Source organism: Larus michahellis, chromosome 3 (assembly GCF_964199755.1).
Source record: "Larus michahellis chromosome 3, bLarMic1.1, whole genome shotgun sequence".
Lineage (NCBI taxonomy): Eukaryota > Metazoa > Chordata > Aves > Charadriiformes > Laridae > Larus > Larus michahellis.
In genome coordinates this window covers 59,266,273-59,291,126 of record NC_133898.1, presented here as the reverse complement: position 1 = coordinate 59,291,126, position 24,854 = coordinate 59,266,273, and the positions used below count along the sequence as shown (strand labels likewise).

The 24,854-nt window shown below is 35.4% G+C and overlaps 1 protein-coding gene across 1 annotated transcript in view; it reads right to left on the bottom strand.

The window, feature by feature from the left end:
• ADGB (androglobin) overlaps window positions 1-24,854 on the bottom strand; it is a 118,784-nt gene that overhangs the window by 25,001 nt on the left and 68,929 nt on the right. Inside the window, exons 19-27 of the mRNA XM_074580356.1 lie at window positions 23,139-23,253; window positions 21,573-21,740; window positions 19,383-19,521; window positions 13,763-13,897; window positions 11,401-11,494; window positions 9,269-9,403; window positions 8,913-9,066; window positions 2,438-2,625; window positions 823-1,007 (exon numbers count right to left, since the gene is read on the bottom strand). Of these exons, the coding sequence (XP_074436457.1) occupies window positions 823-1,007; window positions 2,438-2,625; window positions 8,913-9,066; window positions 9,269-9,403; window positions 11,401-11,494; window positions 13,763-13,897; window positions 19,383-19,521; window positions 21,573-21,740; window positions 23,139-23,253 (1,313 nt within the window). The remainder of the gene's footprint in view (window positions 1-822; window positions 1,008-2,437; window positions 2,626-8,912; window positions 9,067-9,268; window positions 9,404-11,400; window positions 11,495-13,762; window positions 13,898-19,382; window positions 19,522-21,572; window positions 21,741-23,138; window positions 23,254-24,854) is intronic.

Here is a 24,854-nt window from a genome sequence, read left to right as displayed (position 1 = left end):
TTTGTGTATCATTAAGAAAAAAGAACAAACCATAAGCCTTAAGTACTAACTGATCTCACAGGATCACAGGAGGCTGAGCGGTCCTAGCAGAGGCTGGAAGACACCTCTGGAGATCATTTAATTCAACCCCATTGCAAAAAGCAGGGTCAGCTCAGGCAGATTGCTTACAGCCAGGTCCAGTTGGGTTTTGATTATCTTCAAGGATGAAAACTCCAAAATGTCTCTGGGAAACCCGTTCCAATGTTTGACACCCTGAGAGTAAATACGAAACAAGCCAAAACCCAAAACCAAACCAACCCCCTCCTCCAAATTACCCTTTCTAATGCTTAAATTGTATTTTCTATAATTCAGTTTGTGCCCGTTGCCTCTTATCTTGTCACTGGGTGCCACTGAAAAGAGTTTGGCTTCATTTTCTTTACCTCCCTGCCCTTCCCCCAGTTTTTGTATGCTGCCAAGCTTGGGCATACAGTAGATTCAGAGTAGTAGTTTGCTGGACTACAGAGAGTCAGTTTTAACTGATGCCAACTGGACTTTTGTTCAGAAAAATCTTTACTCAGTTAAAAAACAAGACCAAAAGGCAGAGGAAGAAAATAAGGCTGGACATCTTATTTCAGTCAATCCTTTTGGTACCTTTTCTCATTGCTGAGGACCAAAAACTCCTGTTCGTTGCTCGAAAATGTAGTTGATTCACTCAATCACAAAGCAAGTATGGATTTATGGAAAAAGTAGGAAAAATAATATTTTCCTTGATTACCTAAAGTTATTGTAAGAAGATATATCTCTCAGTGAATAAAATTATCAAAGACAGAATACAATACTTACAGTGGGAACTCAAAAGTGTTTCATTACTCAAGAAATTAAAAGCAGGGATGACTGCATGGCCCTTTCCAGTGACACTCACAATTTCTTCCTCATTATCTAGGACTTGTAGTTTAATGAACACATCTGATTTAGAGGTTTGTGCCTGCACTGTAGCAATATGTGACGCTGTGACTTTTACTGAATACCTAAAGAGGAAGAAAAAAATGGCAATATAACAAACTACGCCAGAAGTTCTTTTTTAGGAAAGTACCTAAATGTTGTGCTGACCTGGAAGTGAACTCTTAGAATTGAGTTTGTAGTCAATGGATTTCTTGCAATCTGATGGACTAAGCTTCCTGTAGTGAAGTTTAGTGCAGTGAATCTATGTTCAAAGTAAGTGCTGCTGCAAAAAAAGGGGTAGTCTTGCCATTTCTTTTTTTCACTGCCTTATCAAATGTCCAGATTTACATTTTCCCTCCTGCTGTACTAGAATTTGCTGAAAAATATGGTTAGCCAGATAAGGGAACTGTTTCAATTAAAAAGTAACTGAGAAAAATTAAAAAAAAAAAATTGCTTTCAAAAGAGTTATCTCATTTGATAGCAGCTGCTAATCTGGTGAACTTAAAAGACTGTGGAATTAAAAGACTGTAGAATTACAGACTTAGGGTGAAATTTAAATAGTATTTTCATCATAACTCATAACTTTATACGTTATTTTCTTTTTGTCCATAAATTCAAATTTTTTAAAAGATTGGCAACATCAGAGAGGAAAAAAAGAAAAAAGAAACCCCAAACTCATCAAGAAAGAGTTTACAGAACTTGAGTGCATTTGTTATATTTTCATTAAATGCTTTCTTCATTTCTATTGAACCTGATTCCTCTTGACACAAACTGTCAGGAATCAAGGCAAAATGTTCTAGAATCTAAGCATGGGGCCTGTTTTAGCGCAGTGTGTAGTCCTTTGTGTAAAAACTTAAGCATACTGATTTAGTCAGGGTCAGTTCTGAACTCAAACTCTACTAGAATAAATTGATTTTAATAAACTTTAATCAATTAATAAAGGACTAATAAAAATTAAACCATCACATTTTTATTAAATATGTTATCTTAGAAGAATCAGCATGCTAAAATAAAATGTATATAATTTTTTCTGCCAACACTGCAAGATGGAAATTGGTCTGACATATCAGAAAAGAAGGTGTTGTATTTCTGGATTTTATTTAAAGCTTTATCTGAATAGCTGAAAAAAAACATATCAAACTATGTCTCCTCCTCACCTGCAAAATCTCAATTTTAATTCATATTTAATCCCCCAAAGTATTATGGAATTTCAGTAATTGACATAGGGATAATATTTCAAGATCGAGCCTACAGAAATGCAAAATACTGCTTTTAAAATTTTAAAGTTATAGTCTGTGTAGTTCATACCTGTTCTTCATTAAACAGTGGCAATATTTCAGAAAATAACACTTTCATAAATGAAGTGTTAGATTTCATATTGCACATTGATGGCTCATAAAATTCAGATATTTGCTTTAATACCTTTCCCTTCTAAGAAAGAGGAAATAACATATTTTTCTGTCAGGGATGGTCCATATAAAAAGCAGAATTCAATCATTCTTTTCTTAATATTTACCTGAACATCACATGCTTGTCATTGGGTATGTAATACTCTTTAATTTCTTTAGCAGAATAGACATTATTTACAGCTTCACGAGCCAGAAACGGGAGAGGACTATGAGAACCGATGAGCCGGAGCCTCCATCTTCCAGCTGCCACAGGTTGGTCACCAGTACACGCTTCAGCCATAAATGTGTACCCTTTCTGAAAGAAGAAAACAAATAATTTTCACTTGGAAATTACACTACTCAAAATGCACTCTATGACTACATGCAACACACTTTTTGTCCATGTTGGACATAAATGTAATGTGACGGTGTACTCCCCCCCACACCCAACCTGACCTTTACCTCCCATAACCCTGCCCAAGCAATAACCACCTGTGGTGGTCACAATGGGTGCATCTGGTTGTGACAGCTGCAACCGGCTCAATGTGGTTCCGGGAAGATAGATAACATCACAATAATCAAGAGCTAATTTGAGCAATGCACCCATAATACTGGAGCTATAGTCAATATTGAAATATGGCTATAGGTCAATCATCTTACCCCCATAAACAGTGAACAGCCCAAGAGCCCTTTGAGCTCTTTCACAGCAGTGGGCTGCACACTAGGATCACCCCTTGAGTAGGGATGCCTTTCAAGGTTACTTCTCAAGATTAAGAGTTTCCTTGCTGCAATAGATCCTCAGTAAGTGACTAATAGCATGATAAACTTTGAAATATTAGCTAAGTTATATAAAGGATTGATTGCGCATATGTAATAATTTAGACATAAACCGTTGACCAAGTCTGGGACTAGGACTGGATCCAGCCACACCTAGACTCCTCTGTGAGAAGGAGTTTAGAAAGCAAGGGCGTCCTTTCTGAACCTCATGACTCAACGGGAGGGTCTCCCTGACAGTTCTGTCTGACCCTGTCCCCTATGCAGTAAACAACCAAGTGTGCCTTGCCATTGAATCTTGTTAAAACACTGTCGCATTTACTATCAAACTTTGTTAAATCCCTGCTTTATATCAATAAATGTACTGCTGCTTCTCTCTACGAGTGAAGTGCAATGCTCCAGCCGCAACATGTAATAAGATGTCCTTTATAAGCAAGAAGGACTATATAGTCCTATTACTATAGAACTACATAGTACTATTATAGTCTAAATTATGAAGTACCTCATATTATGGGAATTTATATTTGGCAAAAAGTTACGTAGCAAGTCAAATCTGATCTCATCTAACTTCGAAGTTGACCTCATTTTTAAGGGCAGATACAATCAAACTCCTGAGGTTACTTTGTAACCAAATGACTCGATGATTCTAAGTTGTTTAATAAAGTCTAATATAGCAAATATTAATGAGTTCTTACTCTTTTATTTAAGAATGCGCAGTACTCTGAAAAGTCTTCTTATAATGTGACTCATGTTCAATAAAACACATTTATTCAATGTATTTTCTTGCTACGTACATCATACTACTATGCAAATAGGTCCCAGATAAAACACATCTACAAATCTCTGGGTTCTGTAATATTACCATTCTTTTTCTTGTAAAATCATTAGCAGTAGTATCAATCTCTTCATTTGGTACAAAATATTTTTTCCCTCTTAATATCTGACCAAAACCTATATGTGGTGGTGGTGGCAACAGTAATAGTATTAGATATAATGAAGAAAGAATTAAAGACTGCATAAGCCAAGAACTTTCACTCCATCTCTGAGGCAATCACATCAAACCTCTGCTCTACTATTTCTGGGAAACATCTGGCCTCTATGCCAGATGTAAGAAAGATGTGTATTGTAAAGTGCTGATGTATTTGAAAACTGCACAACAATGTTGAGATTATAGATATTTTTAACTCCGAAGGTGACCACAGCTGAATATAAGGAAACTAATATTTTGGCAAATCACATACAAGACATTTAGCAAAATCTAGCAGTCCTCACACACGTGAAAGAAAAATTAGATAAGGATAAAATGTAAACATGAAAATAACTGCATTCAGTAATAAACCAGAGATTTAAAAATGTCCCTTCATGCTGTAGGCAGTGTGAAACTATGGGTGAATGCAATTTGCTGCATGGAAATTTAGAGATCAGATTCATTCTGTCTTCAAATCTGAGGCTAAATTAATATTGTCCCTACTTTTAATAATGTCATTGCAAGTATGACATTAAATGTCAGGATATTAACCTTACTTTTATGAAGGTGTTGATTTAAGAAAAAATATTTCTAGTATTAGAAAAAATAAATAAAAAAATAATTAAAAATGCAACACACAATTAATAAGCCTGATGCAGATTTATCTGCTCTTTATGAATCCTGAGAAGAGGAATACGGGAAAACAGAATATAATTTAAAAGGTTTCAAAATTTGAGTTTATTTTGTATTTGAAAAAAGAAGGCAATATGAATGTGATTACTTGAAAGGCAGGGGCTGGAAAGAGGGATATAATGAGTGCAATGGCCAATTGCAATGTAACAGGGGAACTCAGGATTAAGTACCTTCTTCAAATTCTCCAAACTATCCATACCAACTTGCTATTTCAAACATTAAAATTTCATGATAGCCAGATATTCAAGTGCTTTCCAACACCATGGTACACATAAGAAAAACTATTCTGTGTAAAGACAAGGTTAAACAATCTTAATGTTCACAAAAAATATACAGAAAAATTAGACTTAACATTAAAAAATTGTTTGAGTGGTCACTTTCTGAATACTATAAGCAAGTAGAAAGCACAATACCTGAATTTTGTGTCTGGTAGGAACACAGACTAATCATCAGTCATTACTGAGGAATAAACACATAGATCCCCATCAGATTTTTGTGTTTTTCTTAAAAACCTTTGAGAGGTTTAATTACATACTTAGATATCTTGTTAGCATTCACTATCTCTAGAATAAGAAAGGGTTGTTTTCCTTAAGAAAAGGGATGATTTCCTTATGTCCTTCTACGACTAGTCAAGAAAATAACTGATCAGTGTCCTTGCTCAAATGGACTTCTATTTTCTATACTAAATAAGTTGCTAGTGATGATTTCTTAACGTCTTTGTTGGTCAGATGAAGCTTGAGAAAAGCTTATCTCTATCCTTTGCTACAATCTGTTCAAAAGACTTGTGAATAATAGAGTAGAATTAAAAAACAAAACCAAACCCAAGTGTATCCAGCAGTAGAAAACACTACCATGGAAGAAGAAAATTTAATGCAAAAAAAAAAAAAATCCAAATAATGCAAAGCAAGTAGCCAGTTTCTATCTAGATTGTAATGTCTGCAGAAAGCAGACATTATTGCTAGTGTGCAGATTTTGTCCTTATTGTCCGTCATTCTGAAATGAACTATAATGTGTTCCAGGAGTGTCTCTGCAGCAGAATAACAATATCTCTTGATAGGATTTATCTCTGTTGTAAATTGCTGATCTGTAATTTTGAAGCAGAACAATTAACTGGTAGGTTTATTTAAAAAAAAAAAAAAAGGACTATTTCTGTATAATATTGACATTCAGGAATTCAGGCATACTCTATAATTTCTTGCTTGATGTATTACATCATTGATTATTTTTTACAAAATACTGTTAAAAAGAAAGGTAACAGATTAAAATAATAGCACTGTATTCTGTGTTTCATAATAATTGCATAATGTCTTGTCAAAACATCAATTGAGCTTTCCATAGCTTTTGCAGGTCCACTGAAACATTAATGAATCATTTATGAATAGGAAGAAAACAAGCTGAATTGTACCATATAAGGTTATATTTTTTTCTGAGAAACTCAGTAGCAGTGATTAAGAAATGTAATAAGAACAAGTAGAAAAATACACCATACCTACACAATTCTGTTTTAATACTCTTAAATCAAATTCACTCTTTATTGATATTAACTATGTTTAATATTTTAAAATTTAAAAGTCATGAGTTTAGAGGATAATAACAAAAATTTTATTTGCGTGCTTTAAGTGGGGACTTCTTCAATAAGGAAGGGCAGGAATAAAATAAAAAGGGCCATTTTCATTAGTTAGGCTCTTAGGCTGTATCCATAAAAATAGGCTTAGGCTATCGTGCTGTATCCATAAAAAAAAAAAAAAAATTATTGAATGTACCAGGTGGGGTAGCACATAGCAAAACAAGCATTTTCAATATTAAAAACACTGCACTGCACAAAGTGTTGGTAAGATCGGGTTTAGAATATTGTGTACAATTTTGGACATCTTTATTCAAGAAAGCTGTTAAATGGGAAAAGGTCTGAGAAAGAATTAGTAAAATCAAGGAAACGTAAAACCTACCTTACAAGACAGAACTAGACAGTTCTATCCTGCTAAGCAGGACAAATGTTGAGAAGAGGCCTGAAATAAACCTGACACTGTGATTTCCACAATCCATCACTTTCCTGAAAAGCAGTAAGTAGTGTTCACCCCTGAGATTTCTTTTTGCATCCTGCTGCTTGCCACTGTTGGATTTCAAACTGAATTTTCCTGTCTGGTGGAATCCACAGCCCATCTCTGAGGATTCCAAATTAGTTTTGAGAACTTTAAGAACTTGTCTGCAACCCTTATTTTTTAAGCATATTCCTCCAGGAGTAGCAGTCCTTATCTGTCACATTCAGCTAATATTTACTATAAACACTAGATAAGGCAAGTTCATTCCAGTGCAAAAAAAAAGTTTGATGAAATTGGAAGTTACAAAAGAAAGACAAGAAAACTAGTCCTGCAGTGTTAGACTGTAACTGACATCAATTCCTTGTTAATGACAGATGAGACTCAGAAGGCGAAAATGTGAATCCATCTTCACTAAAAGGTCAACATGTGAACATGTAGGGGTAATACTAAAAGGGTAAGAGGCAGGCCAGCATAGGAAAAGAAGTATCAAATTATTATATAGATAAATTAAAGTTTTAGATTAGTTAGGTCTGATGAACTTCTGAACTGTTTGAAGGAGAATTCAATAACAGGTTAAAACAATCACAAAACTTCTAAATTATGTTTGATAACTGATGGAGGACATGTAACGTGCTGGAAGACTATAAAACTGTTGTATTTTTTTTAGATGGACAAAGGTGTCTAGAAAATTATCAGTCTGCGTAACTGAAAACACAATGTGGCTGAAAATATTTCAGTGGCTGAAAACATAATGAAATAACTAATACAATGAACTCCTTGCAACTCCCTCAATATAGCAAAGAGACTGCAAAACCCAGCTCCTATCAAACCAATCAAGCTTCCTCGTATAGGGAAGCACACTATGGTAATGAAGAACACCTTACACTGTCTCTTTGATCATTCTTCTAAACCTAAGAAAATGAAGAAATAATGAAGAAACCGGGGGGGCTGTTGGACAATCACATCCAGAAAGCACATATTCATGGCTTCTTTTGTAAAAGCAGGACACAATCAGTGAGATTTCAAAGATATAATCTGAACCTCATTCCATTCGATATTCTTATTAGTAATGTGGATGCTGGAATGGAGAACATATATGTTCAATTAGCTGATACCACAAAGAAGGATTGTTACTTTAGAGGAAGAGTATAAAATAATTCAACATTATTTTAAACTAGGGAAATGGTCTGAAAAGGATAGCATTAAAATCAGTAGTGAAATACACTATATAGTCAAGAATAATAACCTACAGGATTCAGTTCTTCAGGAAAGCACCTAAGATTACAGAAGTACGCAAGTCAACAATGGTGGTGTAAAATAGAGCAAACATCACAGTTGGCTATATAAGCAGCAGTAAAGTCCACAAGACACATGAACTAATTGTTCCTTACTCATCATTTGTACGGCCACAAGTTAATCCTTGGTGCAAAATACACTGTGCTCAGTGTTGTGCATGATAAAAAAGAAAAAAACCAACAGCAATCTGAAAGAGTCCAGAGGAGAGAGTAATCAAGAGTGTAGAATGTGTAATTTGCAAGGAAAGACTGAGCAAACTGTCTTCTTTAGCCTAAAGATGAAAAGGCAGAAGGATGGGAAGCTGTGATAATTATATAAAAATATAGTTATTTTTTAGAAGCAAATTTACACTAATGCTTCTGTCGTAACATGCAGGCTTTGAGGGGAAGCATATCTAAAGCTGTATTTGGTATCAATGCTGCAATTGTCATTAGCACCTGAACATGCTTGTTAATTTAATTATTGTAAGCATGACTTACAAAAGGCTATTCAAACCTCATTCTTAGTTTGGCCTCTGACTCTTGAAGGTTGTTCTGTCAGATGGATAGCATCAACAGCCACCATATTGCCATTGATTAGCACAGCACAGGGAAGCTGGATGATATTCCTCCATTTAGAAACAGTAAAAAAATATCAAAGGAAATTAAGGCTATGCCTTCACTGTTAAAGTTTTAGCACAGAAATAGATCTGCGATAGTCTCTGTTCAAACTTGCTAATAAATAAGGGGGCACTTCTAAGAACATCATTATGACATAGATGAAAATATCCGCAGAATATGGACAATTGCTATTATTTTTAAAACTACAGTTTTCACAACCACTCTTTGTATTTACCTTATTTTTCGGATAAACACGAGGTGCCACTTTGAAAAAGACATATGGCATTTCCTCCAGTGTGTCATTATCAACAACATGAAGTCTACAGGAAGGGATAGTGGTATACACCTTTGGCACTATAAGCATGTCTTCTGGAACAAGAAATATTTCTCTAAAAAGAATAACAAATTCAAATAATATCAAAATTATTTTCACAAATAAAATGATTTGTGTAACACAAAGCAGAAGCATAAATTGGAACTTAAGGGAAGCAGACATATGTAAAATCACATTTTTAAAGCTGGTTAATGAAAAACCATAGCGTATCAGTACTACTTCACCATAAGAGTTATATAGGCCTGTATAAAACTCACCTAAAAACCACAAACCACACATTTGGTGGCTGATCAGCATACGTTACAGCATAGTCAGCGAAAGACATCTTACACCGTTCATCCTCATAGCAAGGAAACTTTTCAATCGACTTACAGTTTCTTTTAAACATTTCTCTGGAAAGCAGAAAACAAGATAAATATTTAAATCTAATCAGGAGGGCACATATATCTTGACTTTAATTTATGCTTATCATGAAGAATACTTCTTCATGCATGAGTGTTAAACAGTGATATAACTTCCATTTCTTTATATTAAGCTGTCACCTTAAAGCTGTGGCATCATTAGGAGAGTAAAAAACCCTTTATTTCCTTGAAATTTTTTTTTGGAACAAGAAAGGCGTAAAAGCAAACCCACATAAATTTAAAATGGGATTAAAGATATTGCTTTCCCACAGGAAGGAACCTAAGACTGTAAATTCAAAAGTTATTTGTAAGGCAAATAAGCTCTCAAGTGTTATGAAGTTCTACAATATACATATACAGTATCAAAAATTAATGCTCCTCTGGACAAAGCAATATGAAGAGCAGCATACAAAATTCATTGTTATGTGAACAGGTAGCCAGATGAAGGCCAGAAGAAAGATAATAGGTCTCTCTCCATCTTTTGGCTCCTTCCAGTGATTTTCTGCAGAGATTATGAGTGAAAATATGCCTACATAGAGATGAAGGAAAGGATATCCTTCTCCCCACCACTCCCTCTGTCTTGCGTTATTCTTTAACTACCTGCTTTCTGTAGTAAGTAAACAATATATCTTTTTCGCTATCTTTTAATTACTCTATTTCAAAGTTTGGTTTATATGGTTTACATAAAGAGGATAGCCTAAGGGAACCTCACAACATCCATTTTTGGTGGTACCTGTCTTCTTTTCTATGCCAAATATGAATGTGTTCAAGTTGTTCAACCGCAAATGTTTTATCCAGAAAATTTGGACAATGCTACACTGATGTTCTGTTATTCCTAGACAGGAACTAGAATTACAGAAACAATCTCCATACTCATGCTTTTAGCAATGATATCAGTTGACCTTGACATTTGTGAGTCTCAGACTGGATGCAAACGTTGCTGAAAGTAATTTAAATCAGAACAGTTTGAGATCTTAGTCCATGAAGGTTTGCAAAGGTTCCTTCCACTGATAGACATCACACACACAGACAGAAAAAGTCCCTCAGAAACCTCAAATTTTTAAACTATTGAAAATTCTAGTAGGGACAAATATAGATGAGCTTACATGGGATGTATAATGAGAAACATGTGGCAACCCTAGCATAAACTGAGAGGTTTTAGAGCATTTTAAACTGGCATCCGTGTTGTAAAATGGTACTTCTTCTGGCCTCCAGTAAGTCTGGGGTGAGACAATGGGAAAACATTTACCCTAATACTGAACTTCCAAAACTCTTGCATGTTACTTTATTGGTGAAGGTGGTAGCTTGTTACATTAAATGCAAGCCTGCCAGCTGTTAAAAAAGAAATTAAACAAAATCATATTAGTATGATTTTAACACTTAAATGTATCCCGTGGGACAATGCCTAAGAATCAGTCCCGTAAGTTTTAGAAGTCTAAATGTAGACTAAAAACTGTGTCTGATGTTTGCTGATGTAGAGATACTGAAAATCTAAAACTGAGGTCTAACATTTGGTACAAGGCTGTGGTTTCAAAGTCCTGATCCCATCAACATATGAATCCTTTATAGGATTATAAACACTAAAAAGTGAAATAAAATTATACCTCATATGAGTGTTCCTCAAACTTCTGATTATAAGGAGTGAGGATTTATGCCCACAGCCAGTAATTATTGCCCATTCCCACTCCTCACCCCTGGCAGAACTGATCTACTGTTACATCAGGAGACAGGTAATATTCTAGGTCAAGCTGTAGGAAAAAACCTGTAACACACATAGCTAAAACTTAAGATTTGCTCTAGTTTTACTTATGTAGGGTATATAGAATAAAGGATAGCATATCTTGACTAAAAACATGTCATCCCTTCCAAGAGAGTTTTGTAATTTTAAAACTAGTAATGTTTTTACCATATTTATTTTGTGAACCAGATTTTATGGCAATTCTATGTTACTGGCTGCAATAAAGTAGTTTAATTTATTACATGATTACCTTAACAGCATTACAGCACACTGTTCAAAGTTTAGCTCAATCACAGTCCACAATTTTTGCAAGGTTTCTCTGACCCTAGTGTTTTCTTTAGTACCTGGAAATAATAAAATAAGTTAGAAAATGTAACATCCAACTTTTGTATTGTTCTAAATATTCACCTGTCAAATACGTGTGAAAAAAGCCACTCGCAAGAGTAAATTGTCTTATGAATCATTAGTTGTTATTTGGAATTTTACAGAAGTCTCACTGAGCTGAAAACTAATTTGTCCTCTGACAGAGTAAATACCCTTCATCATCACCTTTGTACTTTTCAGCACTCCTACAACTGCAAAAATGTGATCAATATTTTCTCTGATTTACAGTTTTTTCACTGTAATATGTTGTAGTGATATAAGGTGATCTCTGTCCTCAGAGAATACGCCGTTTAGCCCCCAGCAGCTTTTATCTGCAGATGCTATGAAAGGGTAGGTATGTGCCCAGGTGATCTGCGTAGCTGTAATGAAAAGAATCGGGCAGCTCCAGTGGGTAATTTATCCCATCCACGGTTGATACCTCTTAGATGACAGGATGAGTTGCCCTATCAAGGTGTCTACCTCTATCCACACAATACAGATGAAGACTAAGCAACTAGTTTAGACTTGTTGTCTAGCTTCTCAAGACTAAAGTTTAGGTGAAATCCTTCTTTATTTTACAAGCAATTAGTGGCAGAAATGGAGGGTGAAAAATGAAATAACATTTTACTGTAATGACAACTAAGAGAGAAAAAAATTATAGGTAACAGGGGAAAGGAGAAGAAGAATAGTATGATGGAAAAAAAAAAACAACAAACGAAACCACAGTAAAGCACCGTAAAGAAAATACCAGAATTAAAAGTAACAGAGTATTGATAAATCAGATGAAGTTAAGGCAGACATTATAGACAATGGAAGAAAAGAGTTGGGATACTCACATAGTGCTCAAATGACTAAAATCTAAACTTCAAAAGAACAGCTTCTGGGATCTCGGATATGTAGAAATTTATAATACCCGTGAAATTTTACAGAAATTCATAATTTATATGGGACTTCATAAACAAATATAGAAAGGCACTAGACTACTCAGTAGGAAAGCTTAAGTAAGATGGGGCTACAGCCGATAGTTTGGGAGAGCAGCACCAGATCTACTGATGAGGAGGTGAAGGTGCACAAGATAGCTCGAAGAAGTCATTTGGTGCAGGTAAATATAAAGGTGAAAGAACCTCAGCAATGATGGTAAGTCAAGAAGGAGCTTCCAGCAGAATGGGGGCAACTTACTGAAGTGGGAATGTATATCTCACAATGGAGCAGTTTTCTTTGTCAAGATCCTCAGGCTTTCGTATACTACGAGGCTAGAAGGAATCATTATGATCTACCTTTCTGTGTAACAGTCCTGTTAACATATTAATTGCTATTTCATCATATATCAATGACTACTAATCCTTTTTGGATTTGATTAGTATCTGTTTGATTTTGAAGTTTTCAGTAGCATAACACAAATTTTGGTTTATTCCAATAAATACCTTATCCTTTTAAAAATAAATGCCACTTTTTCTAGTTTGAATGTGTCTGGATTCAACTCACAATCTTTGAATCTCAGATGAAAGACCTTGCCAACCCTTTGGATCTCAGACTAAAGACCCTGTTGCTATCAAATTCTTTTTCTCACATTGGTACTTACAGACTATAGTGAAGTAATTCTTAATCTTCCCTTTCTTAAATTACAAACTAACAGCCTGCAAGTACAAGGCCCTTCTTTAATCCTGATCTTTACAACCCTACCCAGAAATTCTCAGTTGTTATCCATCTTTGTTCTTGGAGTGTGGGCACTGCGCTTGGACACAATATTCCAGCTGAGATAATAGACTTGCTGAATAAGAAATGTATCACAAGTCTTCAACTGCTATGTAAGATTCCTCTATTTATATACATAAGAATGAGGGATAGTATCAGCACAGTATCTTTTGAGCACAGTATCCGCCTTTGATGCTGTGTTCTGATGATTATCCATTATGATACTTAGGTTCTTGTATGGAATTCCCCTACCTTTCCAGAAAAAAAAAAACCCCGAAACATTTAGCCCAGCTCTGAGCTAAATATACATCAATGTAAATTCTGATTTAATGTCTACAAAAATCTAGGAGGGGTGCCTTTCCTCTACTTTTTAGGACCATATTTGCTAATTGAGTGGTTAGGTTGAGCACTATTCTTAGAGATTCAACTATAACGTTCTACTGCATTACAGTTCATTTTAATTAGATATTAATTAGTAACAAAATCTTTACAGTAAATATTCCAATAAGGTGAAAGATGAAACATTTTTTAAAAGGCATTTTTAAAGGACACACCTGGTTTCCTGCTGTTCAGTACTTTCCTAACATAGGTCCCTCTCCAGATGGCTTGAAGTTTAAGAGCTGCTGCTGCTTCTTCAGAAGTGGGAGTTTGGTTCTGCCAGCTACTAAGGGAAAACTTCTCGCAACTCTCTGAAAGAAACAGAGGCGAATGAGCAACATCAGTAAAGCTTGAAGTCCTGTAGCTGCTTGCAATGAAGTTAAACAGACAAACCAAAACACAAAATGATGTGAGAGCTACATTCCAGAAACAGAACAGTTTCTGCATAAAGCTTCCATTTATCCATAAAGCTTCCAAAAATATCACCCTTAAAATTTTGCTCTTATCACAATAAAATTAGACAAAATATACAATGTAATTACACAAAGCCAGAACACAGCTACAATGCTAATTCCAAATACCAAATCATTGAATCCTTACTTCTCTTTATGGACAGCTATTGCAGTGCACTTTTTAAAATCAAGCCTCCTAGTATAATTTCAAAATATTCTTCCAAACATGAATTAACAGGATTTGATACATTAAAGCCTGACTCTGAATACAGCTTAAAAGAGCTTCACAAGATTTTAAGTGTTTCTGTCTCTCAATCTAATAATTTTATTAAGTAACAATTTAAACATGAATGTTGTTCAAAATGTAAGGAGATACGGAATAAGGATAAGATATATGATAAAGTGAGAGTTCATGTATCTGACTGTGACTTCCTGTTACAAAAGAGTTTTGGTGTGGAACAGAAATCAGCAGGTTCTGACATGTTAGTAATGAGCTCTTTGAAGGCAGCCTTGCCTAGAATTAAGAATCCTGGGAGCCATCAGCGCCAGGGTTTAGGGGGAGGCTGTGGGGAGCAGCACTAAAAGGAGGCAGTGCCAGAGGGTCAGTTTGGAACTGCACAGATAAAGAACCAGGGCAGTAAGACAGCGTGAGAGGAAGGAAACAGTGCTCCAGGAGGAAGTACCAGCAAACAAAAAGGAGGAGAAAAGAAAGAAATCTGAAAAATGCAGACAGAATTGCAGACAAACAAACTAGCTTAAGAAAAAATATTGCTGTCATCAGCCAGGAGATCATGCATTTCAATCTAATCTCTTTTATTGAATATTGTTAAATGTGGCTGTGTTCCCAACCATCATTCCTCATTATTGCCTCATTTCCAAACCCCAGAAAGCCTCTTTAATACTTAGTGAGTCTGAAAGGTTACACAAGCCCACTTCAACAGGCAACAGATTAGAACTCAACAATATGAACGACACTTTTATGAAATGAACGACTTTTATAAAACAGAAGCATATAATCACAGAATAATATATGCTGGAGGGGACCACTGAAGGTCATCTGGTATAATCCCACAACCAAACCAGGATCAACTTAGAGCAGGTTGCTCATGGCCTTGAGCAAATGTCCAGTCCATTTTTTAGTATCTCCAGGGATGGAGACTCCACAACCTCTCTAGGGAATCTCTTCCAATTTTTGACTAGCCTCATGGTGAAAAATGTTTTCCTAATTTCCAACTGGAATTTAACACGTTCTAAGACATGTCCTGTCACTGTGCATCTCTGAGAAGGGTCTGGGTCTTACCTTCTCCCATTTATTCACCATATTTCAAAATGAATTTGTTCCATCTACAAGCTTGTCAATTTTTGACCCCACTAATCACTGTTTTCAAGGAAAGGAAACAGAGTTCTATTTTCAACAGGTGTTTTAGCTTAGAATAATGGCCTCTGCTGCAGAGCCTACATTCATCATATAAGGCAAAATAATGTATTATAAAGTAAATAAAAGTTGTATACTTTTTATATGAACACAGAATTGTGACCTAACACAGAGTGACCTAACAAGTAAGGAGACCCTAACAACGAACCTGAATTAATAATACATAAAAGTGTGACTACACCTAATATTACTCCCGGTTAATCTAAGCATGTCTTGTTCTTATTGCTTCTTAATCAATAATCAAGTAATGGGTAACTTCCCCAAGGAAGTGCACAACTGGTGCAAGATGGTGCCACCTGCACTTGGTTTCAGACAGGTAAGCAAGAAGTTTAGTAGGGTCAGGTTGTATGTCACTGCCAATAGGCTCTCTTAAGTTATATGAGAACATTGTAATAGGTGCAGAAAAATGAATGCTGTATAAAGAGATTACATAGTGGGATGGTGACTCAGATTAAGCTTGCTGAATGAACAATCTTTATTTTTTCCGCTGGCGTAGCTTCCTGTGAAATCAGTAAGCTGATCTGATTTCCTGGCACCTGTGTAACTGCTTATGGTGGGAGTACATATTCTGGGACGGGAAGGGGGGAAGGACAGGACTTTAGTAGTAGCATTCAGCGAAGCTGCGCTTTAAGGTCTAAAAAGATCAGAACATGATCTGCATTTAACCAGTGTCTTACGTTGCATTTCAGGATTTGTATTACCAGCAACAAGAGTCATAACATCCAGAAAACTGTGAATTGCCTATAAGCAGGGTCTAGAAGTGACTCAAATTGACTTAGATATCATTATTCTATTTTTTTTTATTATTACTGGGTTATGTTTGCCAACTTATCAGGCTATATCAGCCCAGGACAAGCTTTGCTCAGTGCTGGAGCTGCAGGAGCATGTGGGGATAGGACTGCAACAGCCTGCAGTTACACTGGTTTAAGTCGCTGTGGAACCTCAGCTTCAGCTTCACTTGGGAGGGACAGTAGGTATTTATAGCTGTGGTCAGCAATTGCAGCCAAGTCTTGCTCTTCTACCGTAGAGTTTATTCAAAGGCAGACAAGCTGAAAGGGCTTGCATTTTCCAAAAGGCGAAAATCATAGTGCCATAAGCATTTGTAACAGCACTTATGTTTTCAGATACTGCTATTGATTACAGAACTGTTCATCTGTACCCAGTTCAGATCTAGCCCAATAGATGTTTCTCATCTGCATGGCCTTCATATGAGACCAGGCTGAAGAGTTCAAATTCCAGCTCGCCTATCACTGAACCAAGACCTCATTCTCCCCATTACCCCCTCAGAACAGAGCGGTGGAGTGCTGATAGGGGAATGCACAGGGAGTGTTGGCTCGGTGTTGTCCTATGAATGAAGTGAAGAATTTATCCACTGGGGATATCAAGTGGACGCTATAACTAGAAATAAATACCTCTGTCACTAGAAATAATACATTTCATTTGTGAAGCTAAAGAATATATACATACACAGTCGCTGAGTTAAATGTCAAATTTTTTCTGAATATATAAATACAGTAATTCAGATGCAGTGTCACACACAGAAATGAATTGTATTCATAGAAACTATCAAAAGTTACCCCAGAACAGGCTGAAAACTGGAAATGCTGAATGTTTTGTGAAATTATATATTCCTAAAGATTTAATTTCCTTTTTGTTCTAACTTTTTAAATACAATGTTATAAAAACATATAATTTTGAATTGTAACATGCAAGTCAAAATAATTAAGTCAAAATTAAATATTCTGATCTTCAAAGGTTTTTTTGATTTAATGCTTCTTAGTATTTTGTCTTATGAACAGAGAAGTATGTTACTGTGAAATACTTTAATCAACCAGTATTAACTAGTGGATGCTTCAAATTTGATATTAAGATTGGAAACTGATACATCAAAAATTTCTGCCATGCTTTACTTATTAATTAGAAGATATACTGCTAATGATAAAACTGAAGTTCTCAAAGCAGCTTAGCAAGACTTTGTTCACCATAAAAGCAATTGCAGTTTTCTCATAACAATGTGGATGCATCTACTGTAGACAATTAACATAATGCTTTTTTTTTTTAAAAAGTTCTATTTTGCATGTACTGCAGAGGCACTGAGCAACTAACCTGCCAACGCAGCAGTGCTAATGTGGGCCAGGCAAATCAGATGATGCCAGTCCTTCTAGGCCTTCCTAAAATGTATTTCTCACCTGTTTCTTCCTGCTATCTACCTATTCTTTTCTTGACACTTCACTTGATTTATGCTTTTCTGAATGCAGTTCTCTCCATCTCTTTAGAGTTCTGGGATGGAACCTGAACAAAAGCATGCATTTATTCCAAGGCAAGCTTCATGAAGCAGGGCAAAATGTATATCCAAGGTCAAGAAAGCCAAAGGGAAACAATTCATTTTCCAGTCCAATAGGAATATTTTGTAATTTAAGTCTGGAAAAGCAACTAAATTAAAAAGATATACTGGACACTGGAGGAAATCAAACTGAAACAGAACTTTCCTCCTCCATACATTTATTCCACTTTTGTGATTCACTCCACAAATCCTAAAAAATATTCTGCCACATGGATCTCATAATTCAGTAATATATATGAAGTTTTTGCCACAACCTGTCAACTGTGCTAATTATTCAAATCTAATTAAAAAATATCTTCTCTTCTATTGCTGACAAGTATTTAAGCTTTTTGGGGGGAATACAGAAAGCATTTTGGGGGGAATACAGAAAGCAGTAGCACAGTAATCTTGAAAAACGGGATGTATTGTTGTGGTGTATATGTGCTTTCTTAACGAAATAGAGTATTAACATCATTTTGTCAGTATGGGTATTTGTGTAAATTTTAATGAAGTGTTTTAATACCACTTTTCCAAAATAAACTGACTAATGAAAGGAAGTTAATATCATTTTGTTGTCCAAGAAGAAAAACTTTATACTGTAAGTTCATAATAGCAGAAGGAAAAGCTATGTCACCCTGAATGGCCTTCCAATGGTGACGATAAACCTTCCTGCCATTTTTTCAGATAAATACTTTTTCTGTCATAATATGAAACCACATACATAAAGCTTCTATTAATAAATTAAATATTAATATGAATGGATTAAAAAGTTACATAGACTGCAAAATAAGTCTCTTAAAATGGAAAAGAGACATATATTTGGTTGCCAGGCAAACTCAATTCTAACTGCTTATGTCTCCAGCCTGCATGCAAAATGAGGCAAAGAACCTGCTGGAAGAGAATTATCCCTGCTTGTGATAAATCCGTTTGCCTTCCAATAGCTCTTCTCACAGTACCTTTGGGTATACAGCATTCCCTAATCACAGGCTGGAGAGGAGGTGGATGGTCCTGTAGCTAGTTCCCCACTACACGTGTGTGACTAGCCAGCTAACTAGCCAGCCAACACAACCATTTGCCAAATAATAGGCTTGAAAAAGAAGCACACAAACAAAAAACAAAATACCCCCCAAACAAACAAACCAAAACCCTCAACCCATCACCAAGAAACAGCTGAAGGTACTAACTTGAGTCTTCCTTCACTCTCATTTCATGAACAATATGCATTTAAGGTAATTTCAGCTGGTAACTTGAACAAGAGCCATGATTTACAGTACATCAGGTAAAAAAAAGCATCTGTAGGTGCTTGTTAATGCTTGTCAATGCTGACAAATGCAAGTCAAGGGAGACAAAGAGCAATTTTATAAATCAACAGAACATGGACAGACTTTCTGGAATAAAAAAAAAAGGATCATTTCTGTTCTGAGATGAGTCTCAGATGTGCTGTCAACAGTAGAAGGCTTAGATGTCTCATAAGAAATGAGCCATGCTTACTTAGGGAAGAAAACAAAAGATTAGTGAAGAGTTGGCTTCCTTGAAAATAAGAATGGCAGATGTATTTGAAGTGATTAGCAATACCAATACAGTACCTGAATACACAGTGTCATCATCAGAAACATCAGTGTCTTTAAAATCCAAAGTGAAGGACCTGAAGGCAAATTTACAGCTGTCGGGAGCATTTTTGCCTAATACATATTTGATCAAATACCAAAATGCACTATTGAAAACCTAAAATCAAAAAGAGGAAACACATTCAAAGAATGACTAATTTTTAAAAGCTGATTTATATCGCTTCTCAGTATTGCTTCAAAAACTGTTTAGCTCTTTTCTTTCTTAATGTAAAAATGAGGTCTTTTACTTCCTCTAGCAAATACAGTACCTGAAAATTAATCCAAACTGTAGGCCTACAATGCTTCAAGCCAACAATCACGAGAAAAACAGTTTCATGCCTGGTTTATTAAATATAGGACTGATTCTACAGCATAAGTTTTTATCAATCACCTGAAAATATCTTAGTGGTTTATGTGATGTGAGTTGGCGGTCTCATACCAGAGGACAGAATAACACATTATAATCACCATCATGACAACTGGCATTCTAATCAGAGTTTTCAGAGACCAACAACCGAACAGGCATGCTTACTGAATTACGAGGTGGCACAACAAGGAAAAGTAGAAATATATTGATGGACAAGAGGGGAAGATTTGGTGTCCTACTGATATGACTAAACTGACAGCTCTATTTTTATTCTTGACATATTGATGCTCTTTAAAGAGTAGAAATCCAGTCATTTTTTCCTTCTTCCAATGGATGGAAATTTTAGAGTGTACTTTTCAGATCTTGTTTCATAATTTGAATTGAAGAACATACTAATAACTCATTGGAAAAGACCTAATTTTTCTCTTTCATTGTCTTTATTTTCAGATTTTTCTGCTTTCTAGAAACATTTTATCCTAAGTTATGTATTTTAATATTAATAACACTTCATCTATTTTTAAATATTTAAGACTGGTGAAGAAAGAATCTGCTTTACTACATTCTTATGTTCAGAATAATTTTTCACTGTTTGTATTAAACACAGATAATTTCCATATTTTTGTTCTTGAATCACTGTCAGCTAGGTACCTCTCATTTATCTCATTTGTGGTTTTTTATTCCTTTAAAACTATACATTGGTCTTCTTAGAGAGGAAGAGATATGTACGTTCATGCCTACTGAATTTTTCTTAAGGTCCCTAAGTTTTAAACATAATTCATATAAGCATATAGATTTAAAATTTGTATTTTCCATTCCAGAGAGGTAAAACCGATTTTTTTTTCTGTTGGATTTGGCATGAAAATTACCTTTTTCAGGAGTGGTGCACCTGGAATCGTTCTTTTTTAATTCTGTTTTTTTGCTGAATTTGAGCCTGGTGTCAAGCTCATGTATAAAAGCATTGGCTTAGGTGTTCTATTTTTTAATATCAGTGATTATAAAAATATTAATCTATTCTTCTATTCAGTCTCCTAAAAAACACACAGTCTAAGCTGCATGAGCTTTCTAATACTTTGATGAAAGTAAGTGAATCTGGAATATATAAAGTACTGACTGTAAAAAAATCAAGCTATAGCAGTATTACCAACATTTGCATACCCATAAAAATTAGCATATCTTTTACATAACTTTTTTGTTCCAATCTTTTTATATAGAGATCTAGAGAAAAGCGTTAACACTTTCATCATGTATCTAAAGACCTTTTAATTTATCACACACACAGAGCAGAAAAGTTGAATAAGAATGCTGCAGTTTCAAAAAAAACAAAAAAAGAAGAACACCTCAGAAATACTGTGAGTGAAAAAAACCTCATTACTGTCTCCAGTAATATAAGCTGCAATAATGTTTTCCTGTGCCATCAGCATTAGGCACAGAAAGGAACCATTCTAGCTTTTCTGCATTTCAGGTAGTGTCTTTTAAATCCAAAATTAAATCATAAAATTAAAAAAGCTGATGCTTTCTGCCTCAAAGTATGCTAAACTAAACTGACAAATTTAGACTCAAATTTAGAATGTGCTACTCTCCGCATATTAAATTTTTTTCCATATTAAAAGAAGATAATTACTGTACACAGTTGCAAGCTATGTCATTTGGGCTTACACTTAATAATGAATGCCACATTTAGAGCCCTCAGGATGTCCTTTTTAAAAGCGTAGCCATTGATTTGAAGAGGATAATGACAATATTAAGCTGTTATCCAGCTTCTGGAGCCTTTAGATACATGTTTATTAAAATTGTTTGTTCACCTTGAAGTGCTCTTCAGCCATTCCAGTACCACGGAGGCCAGGAGGACAATGAGTTAGTTCCAACTCCTTCAAGGCTTTGGAAAGTTCAGGCTTATTGCTGAAATTATCTATCACATTTCCAACAGCTTTCAGGATAGCTGTAGCCTGTTCTATAAACCGGTAGCTCTCCTGGAAAAAGAGAAGAAAAACAACCATCGGTAGAAAGACTGCTTTAAGATTTTCTTTTGTTTTCTTTCTAGGCTGTCACAGCATACAAGCATTTTTTCTGTGATGAAGTACAAAACTCTTCTTAAGTCAAGCAACAATTTTATAAACTGTAAAATCCATTAGGTCTCTAGTATTCAAAAGCATATAAATTTTTCACTGATTTTAGCTATCTTACAACACTAAACAGGCACCATAACATATATCCGTTAAAGATTTTATTTTTCCTGTATTATTAGTCCTAAGACATTTAATCAGGTGCATATAGAGACTTTCTACTACAGTTAGATGAAATGCTCAGCATCTCTTCTGTTATAAAAGGACAGATGAGTATTTATATCCTGCTGAAAACGACATCCAAATACATGCTGCCTAAAGCATCATTAATCTTCATTAGGATTTCTGTGCAAGAATGTGGACACTTTCCTGCAAATCACACTCTGCAGAGAAATTGCTGTCTTCAAGAAGAAGTGCAAAGACCACCCCAGGATATAATCCTGCTTTATTTTCTTGATGAGGAATAGCTTTTCATCCACAACCTGAAGACAAGACATTTTTAACAGCCCAACTTCTTATATTTAAACTTTGCTACAATAAACGCAATAAATCTGCACAAGCTGCTTTAATTATTAGGACCCTGTTGCTGTTACACTCACCTTTCAAAACATTTTTACACAACCGTGCCCTAGAAGCTATACTCCCTCCCCTCAGTGTCCATGACAAATATTTAGGCCCACTGTTTGCCAAAGAAATCTTGAAAATATGGATGACAGTGATATCTGTCTGGATCGTAGGCAACGAAGAACAAAAGCTGTAGTAATTATTCCCCTGGGCCTGTTATCTCAACTATGAAAAGTTGTTTGAATCAGTTGCTCATTTTAGATATAAAAGCTGCTCTGGGACCCAGTGACTAATATGTGATCTCATGGGAAAAAACAAACTTTACTGATGTGACCGTTTATTTTACTAGGTGGGTTTTTTTTAATATTAATTAATATCCGTACATGTATTTCATCACTTTTATCACATGCCCCAAAAAGAGAGCTTATATATGACCTCTGACATATGTATTTCACCAAGAGTATTTTAACATTCCATTTTATGCTGTTCTACATAAAGCACAACAATACCCAGTGCTTACTTACGTATTTATATAAGACAATTGTTGCAATAACCATTTCAGTGCCTGCTGTGCTGTAAAACACATTTCTTTTATGGACTTATCTATTTCATATTGAAATTAATACTATACCATTAAATATAGTAACTCTAAATGAAGATCCAACAGCACTTCCCTTTAAAACCAAATAATAGTCAGAAACACCATTACCACAATGCCTGACTAGTTCTGGTTATGCATACCTTTTCAAGACCTGGCATCACAGTATCCTCTTCTCCAAAGACACATGGCACCACGCTACACAGATGAATATGGTGCCCTATGGGAGAACTTACTGTGAAGAGCAATAAGTGTCGCCTACATTAAAGAAAAAAAAAAATTAAAAAGCTGCTTTTTGGATTAAATTCCAATAATTCTTAAGCTTTTCCTTCCATACATTTGCTAAAAATGAAATCCTTCTCTAGACATCCTGGCTCTTCAAATCCTGCATTTCTAATTCCTTGCTTCTCAAGAACCTCCAAGCATAGGCAGTAGGTGAAATCAGAGAACTCACTATTATTTTCTTTTTATTTTATTTCTTTAGATTTTATTTTTATTTTCTTTAGAAAAATAGGTAGTTTAACTATTTCAGATGGATACAACACTGTAGTTTTTTAGGCAAGTTTATAATTAGCTAAGTTTAAAAACATATCTGCTCTAGAAAGCTTAGAGAAAAAGTCAAGTGTTATGGCTGTGCATTATTTAGATCACAATTTCCTTGTTTGCATTGACAAAACCAGGAAAAATTAATGCACAATCATGTCAGGCTAGATGAACACTACGGAGAGACCATTTTATGGAGCAACTGCGGGCCAAACCCCTCACAACTGTAACCTCCTAAGGTGGCAAATAACAGGAACTCAGTATGTCTTACTGGGATACACTCAGCTTGTTCTTGTTTGCCCGATCGTATCCTGTAACAGATTCCAATTATAAAAGAAACCATTCCTAACGATAGTTATACAACACAGGGCATTCGTGCTCTTCTCTCCAGTCAACAATGTCCTGCAGTCCCATTGAAATATTGAGGAGCTTGCTGATACCAAATGCTAAAGCTTCATGGTCTTATATCATTGTCAGAATGGCATTTAGCTGAAGTTCACCCAGGCTACAGCTTCAAAGTGTTAACCAGAGATCCAGCAGTGAGAGTAAGAGAGTTACCCGCACACACACTTGTACTTTTTTAATTGCATCTTCTTGCGAGTGAAATTTGAAATGCCCCCTGGCCACCAACAGACAGAGGGAAGAAAGTGCCTTCCTGGCTTAGCAAGTCATTTCTCATTTGGAATGAAATGGGGAAGCAGTCAATAAGCCCATTTGTCTCCCACACTTGCTATAAAGTAAATCTCCCTGAAAGCCTGCTGGCACTGTCTGGAGTAGAGAGATTCAAAGGTGAGAAAAGCTTATTAGTTTGAGCTGCCTGTACCTCTGGTAACTTTGAAATTTTACAGGTGCAAAAAGATATACCTTTTTGGCTTCCCTACAGGACAGAGATATGCAACTTTTTGAAACTACGCTAAGAAAATACACGTGGTGGCAGAACTAACCTATAAACACTATAATAACTTTTCCATTTTTGGTCTGAATCAAAACAAATAGAGAGCGCAATTAAAGATCTCTGATTTAATATCAATGTACTACTATTGTGGTATTTTCTTTATATGCCTATTTATTTGGAACCTTACTTGATTTTTTAAAAATACATTTTGTCTCATCTCTGAGATTAAACTGGTGATTCTCTATTTTTGGAAAAGTAGAAGGCCTCAATGAATTAGTCAGCAACTTTATGCTTATGGCAAGATATGAAGATGTCATCTTCCTTGTTTCACTGGAAGCATATTCAGAAACTAACACATATCAAAGGCTCTTCCCTTTTATTTCTTTCTTTCTTTAAACAATCAGTCAGTGCTCTACACTGC